Consider the following 5,191-nt stretch of genomic DNA (forward strand, 5'->3'; position numbering starts at 1 on the left):
CCTTTAAGCAAAAACAAGCCGATCTTGCTAAGTCGGGTCAGGTCGGATCGGTTCGGGTCCAAAAACTACGCCGTTTTGGCATTTGACGACGCCGTTTTGGGGGTTTATATAAGTAAAAAAAATCAAAAAATTCATTTCAAACCCCAGTTTGAAAAACAATTCTGAAAACCTCTGTTTTTTTTTCTTTCCAAGCCTCCTCATCTCTGGCCCTAGTGCCGGCGAGCCTCCGTTGCGACAGCCACCTGTCGCCAGTGATGGCTTCATTGTTCCCTATTGCCGGAAAACCTAAAAGCACCTTTTTTCATCCCCTTTTTGAATAGAACCCAGATCTGGGGTTTAAATCCCCAGAAATTTAACCGACACTCGACCGAGGGAAAAGAAACCGAAAAGTTTCGCCTTTCTACGATGAGGCCTTTGTCTCGGTGGAAAAAGACCGATGGCGGCGGCGACGATGTATCTCAGGCAAGATTTTTTTACTTTATTATTATTATATATATATGTAATAATAGATTCGAAAAAGAAAAATAAAAAATCACCTTTTGAAGTTTCTCAATTTTGTATTTCGATTGCCTTTTTTTTCGTATTCGATTTTTCTTTTTTTTTAAAAAAAAAAGACCCCTTTTACAATTGGTGTTCAAGCTTTTTTATAGCCAGATTACACAATTATTTTTATCTATTTTTCTATTGTTCTTGCCTCTGTTGCGTGTTTGGTTTCTGTCGTTGCAGGTGGTGGTGGATGGTGGCAGACCTCGAGCGATGAGACTGCTGGCGAGGTGGAGGCAGCGGTGCGTAGGCTAGGGTTAAAGTTTCTGTTTCTGAAAAGAAGTTTAGGCTATTGGGTTTATAACTTTGGGTTAAAATTTTTTTATTTAGGCCATATTGTAAATAGACTATTTTTTATTGAACTTTAATATTTTGTTTTATTTATTATTATTTTATTTTTGGGCAAATAAAATTGACCCATTACAACAGAGAATAAGAAAAGATTGAATAATACAATCACATACATTTATTGACGCCTACACGAAAAAAGGACGATTCATAAAATAGGAAATTAAATCCCCACCACTGGCATTATGCTAAAAAGCTACTGAGCATCAGGATACGCCTCGATGATGGAAAACAGTGCAGGGATGTTAATGATTTTATAGTGAGAAAAGCCGCCTCCTTCCAAGATTTTCTTCCATTCTGCCTCTGTTCTCTCCTTACCATTGGTATGTGCAATCATTACGAGGTCCATCACAAATCCAATGTCATCAAACACTCCACTTCCATCTTCTTTCAAAATTATTTCAACAAGTATCACTTTTCCATTCTCTCTTGGTATTGCTTTCTTACAATTCCTTAATATTTTTATGCATTCCTCGTCAGTCCAATCATGCAATATCCACTGCAAATAAAAACATACAAAAATTAATATCTAGTTATTTTCTTATAATTAATATTACTTAAAATATGTTGTTAACCATTCTAAATAGTGCTGAAACTTAATTAAAATTTCATGGCATGGCATGATATTAATCTTCTTTTACTATTAAGTTGATTATGGTAACCAACGAAAACATATAATTTGCAACCTAAAAGTAATTATCTTAACATTTTCTCCGTTACTTAAAATTTTTTAATTAAAAATCACCCAAAAAAAATCCAACTTTCCTCACCTTGTGGCCTCCTGTCATGTCTGGTTATTTTTTTTATTAAACAAAATTATTTTCTTTATTTAAATCTTTCAAGTAATCGAAATTTGTCCCTATAAATTTATAATCTCTCACTGTAAACTCATTAGATATACTTTCTTCATAACCTTTTAATGTAACTACACTAGTATCATTAAAATTCCTTTAGTAGCACCGACCATAAAAAAAAAGTAATTTCATTATTTTAATAATATATATATATATATATATATATATAATTTTAAAGGATTAAATTACAATTTTATTATTTTAGGGTTCAAAGTATAATTTTATCTTTATTAATTTAAAATTTAAAAAATTTAAAGGGCCTATATAGAAAATTTTCCATTTTAGGTGGATCAAAGTCCCTACTAGCCCCTAGCTACAACCCTATAAGATAGGGTATGATTGCATTTTACCCCCGGGTAAATTATTTTTGTATATTAGATTAAAGAGGAAATTAGTGCTCTTTGTAAAATTTTTATTTATTTGTATTATTAAAAACTGACGTAGTTGACAAAATAACGAGACAGTGACACGTTGTGTGCCATGTGTACATGATGCTGTCATACAGTGACTAATTTTTAGAAATAAAAATAGATAAAATGTTTAACAAAATAATCAATTTGCTCGTTAGTCAATATACAATGACTAATTTACTTATTTTGTGAGTAGAAAGAAAAAAATACAATCTGACTCCTATTATAAGGATCTTTATGGTACTTTTTCCTAATTAAAATAGTCAATACAAATAGGTTTTTTCAGACTGAAAAATTAATTGGTTTAGACATCCGTTTGAACCAAAAAACTTATATTTGTACTATAGTCAACATTCTCTATAACAACCCTGTTTTTCAGTCAAGGTTTTGTTTGTTATATAGAGGTGGTTGTTATATACTTATAACATGTTGTTATAAAAAGATAATTGTTGTAAACCTATAATAAAATTCATATAATGAATTTCTATCAAATAAAGAAAGTGAGAATTATATTAAAAAGGAAAGTGAGGATCAAATCAACAAAAATTAAAAGATGTATAGCTAATGCATGCATTGTTATTTTTATGCACCTTTTATTTTAGATTCTTCCACATGAATAATTATGAAGTTCATCAATTAACAAGTTCAATTAATTAATATGAGCTATCAATTTAAATTAATTAATTTATCATGAGTTATTAAATTCACCTAATTGATTTATAAGTTTATGATGTTCCCAATTAATAGTAGAATATTTAATTAATAAGAAAACTTAATAGTTTATTGAATAGATATATTTAATTCCACTCATTAGATATTATTTTTATTTAATAAAATATGATTAATAAATTTTTCATCTAAAATTTAAATATTTTGTTAAAATAATAATTTAGTTAAAATCTTTCTTGATTAATGAATTATAATCAATAAGCCTATTTATATGAAATAGTTATAATTTTACTTAAAATTTTAGAAAATATGTTGTTATAAAAAACTAATTTAATAGAAAATGCTCTTCTAACTGTGATTGTTGCTGTTATACAGATTCAAATAAAATATAAAATCTATTTTAATAAAAACTTGAACATTATAGTAAATTATTGCTATAGCGGTTAACTTCATGCCACCTATAACCTTTTTTTCGCAATTTATATACTATTTTAGACATTATTTTATTTTAAAATTTTGTATTTTAGAGTGCCGGAGTGTCATGTAATTTATTTAATCCGACTTTTTTATTAATTTTTTATTTTAAAAATGTATTTAAATTAAGACATCGGTGTACGGTAACTCGCTGCTAGTTTTGGTATTTATTTTGAGTTGCTTAGGAAAAATATTAAAAATGTTATTTTATTATTTTATTATAAATTATATATTTTTGTAATATTCCTGTAAAATAATTATATTTTATTAATTAATTATTTTAATTTTAATTTTAAATTATTTATTTAAATTTGTTGATTTGCATGTTTATTTGTAAATCCATACTTAATCCACTATATTTCTCTATTTTTAAAATTATATTTTTAACAAATTATGGTCTAAGTTTAATTTCAATTATTGTAAATATCTTTTACTGTTTTATGGTCTAAGTTTAATTTTATTCGTGTTGAGGTAATATTTAAGTAAAGCCTTTTTAAAGGTGCAAAGATAAAAAATTATGTAGTCTATAATACAAAAATCTCTATGGTTTTTTTACTATAATTGGACTACTTTGTTTTTTTATACCATGAATCGGGTATTTTCACTCTCACAATTACAAGAGATAAAAACAATAATCGTGTTTTCACAGTTATAATATTTGTATAAATTTTCTTGATGCTATACTTTATGAAAAATAAATTTAAATTCATAATTTAAAGAAGAACCTTCATAATGACTGCATCAGCATTTGGAATGGCGTCATGAAACATGTCACCACCAATATGGGAGACTGCATTGTATGTTGGTGCCGTCGAGACGACATGCGGCAAATCAAAATTAACACCTTTGATGTGTGGATATGCTTTGACGATCTCTGATATTAAGCCTCCAATCCCACCTCCAACATCAACCAATGATCTAATGGAGCTCAACCCTTGTTTGTAACTCGACAGGATTACACTAGTGATGACCTTGGATGAACAAGCAAGGCCATTATTAAAAAGCTTGTTCAAATCAGGATCCCTTGATGCTAAATCCCATAGCTCACACCCATAAGCTTTCTTGAAGGCAATGCCACCTTCTTTCACGCATTGGCTGAAGTAGTGCCAAGGAGTCATTTGCCATGGATGGGTATTCATTAATACCATGGGCGCCAGGGTTTGCTCCGAATCATGTAGAAGCCATCTCGATGAGTGAGTTAGGCCGTACAAGAGATCTCCACCGTCTGAAGGATGGTGGACGGTGAAAATCTTTCTGCGAATGAGCAATCTCATTATGCGAGCAAGGGTGGTGATGTCAGGTGAAGCAAGGCCACCATTAATGCATGAAGCTATTTGCGACAAAGTGACAGGGCCACCATTAGAGTGTATTATGTCAGCTATGCGGAGCTCCACGGCAGACTTAAGCGCCATGGAATCTGCGAAGCTGTACATGTAACGCCATATCTCTGCTTGCCCTTGTAGCATTGCTTCATCTAATTCTATTCTTTCCATTGCGTTCGGCCTTTCTCCTAGTTTTCGTGAGATCTCATTTTTCCTAATAATCAATAAGTAATTTATAATAAGCGGAGAGGAAGAAAATTGGAGGACTTTTTTATTCAAATATTTGTAGAATAAGTTAAAACTTTCCGTTTTTTAATCAAAGTCCCTATTCTCAAAATTTCCTTTTTCCCACTAAACAAGTCTTCTTCTTATGTTTTATGTTGGACTATCAACAGTTTGTGTCAGACGTGCTTATTGATTCATGTCTGTTCTTATTCTTTCTGTCGGCTTTATTATATATTACTTATTTCTAAGAAAGATCAAGGATGATCTCATGGTTGAATTCAAATGAGTTCGAGAAAGTTGAAGAACGATCTCATGGTTGAATTCAATTTTTGTTTTTAAACTTTTT

General features: G+C 30.1%; 1 protein-coding gene across 1 annotated transcript; it reads right to left on the bottom strand.

Moving 5' to 3' along the window:
- Window positions 1-893: 893 nt before the first annotated feature.
- LOC108475751 (xanthohumol 4-O-methyltransferase-like) lies at window positions 894-4,854 on the bottom strand. The gene is made up of 2 exons (XM_017777742.2): window positions 4,024-4,854; window positions 894-1,390 (listed from the first exon to the last, which is right to left on the bottom strand). The coding sequence occupies exons 1-2, from the start codon at window positions 4,789-4,791 to the stop codon at window positions 1,088-1,090; spliced, it is 1,071 nt and encodes a 356-aa protein (XP_017633231.1). The 5' UTR covers window positions 4,792-4,854; the 3' UTR covers window positions 894-1,087.
- Window positions 4,855-5,191: the final 337 nt, after the last annotated feature.

This window comes from Gossypium arboreum, chromosome 3 (genome assembly GCF_025698485.1).
Source record: "Gossypium arboreum isolate Shixiya-1 chromosome 3, ASM2569848v2, whole genome shotgun sequence".
In the NCBI taxonomy this organism is placed as follows: Eukaryota; Viridiplantae; Streptophyta; class Magnoliopsida; order Malvales; family Malvaceae; genus Gossypium; species Gossypium arboreum.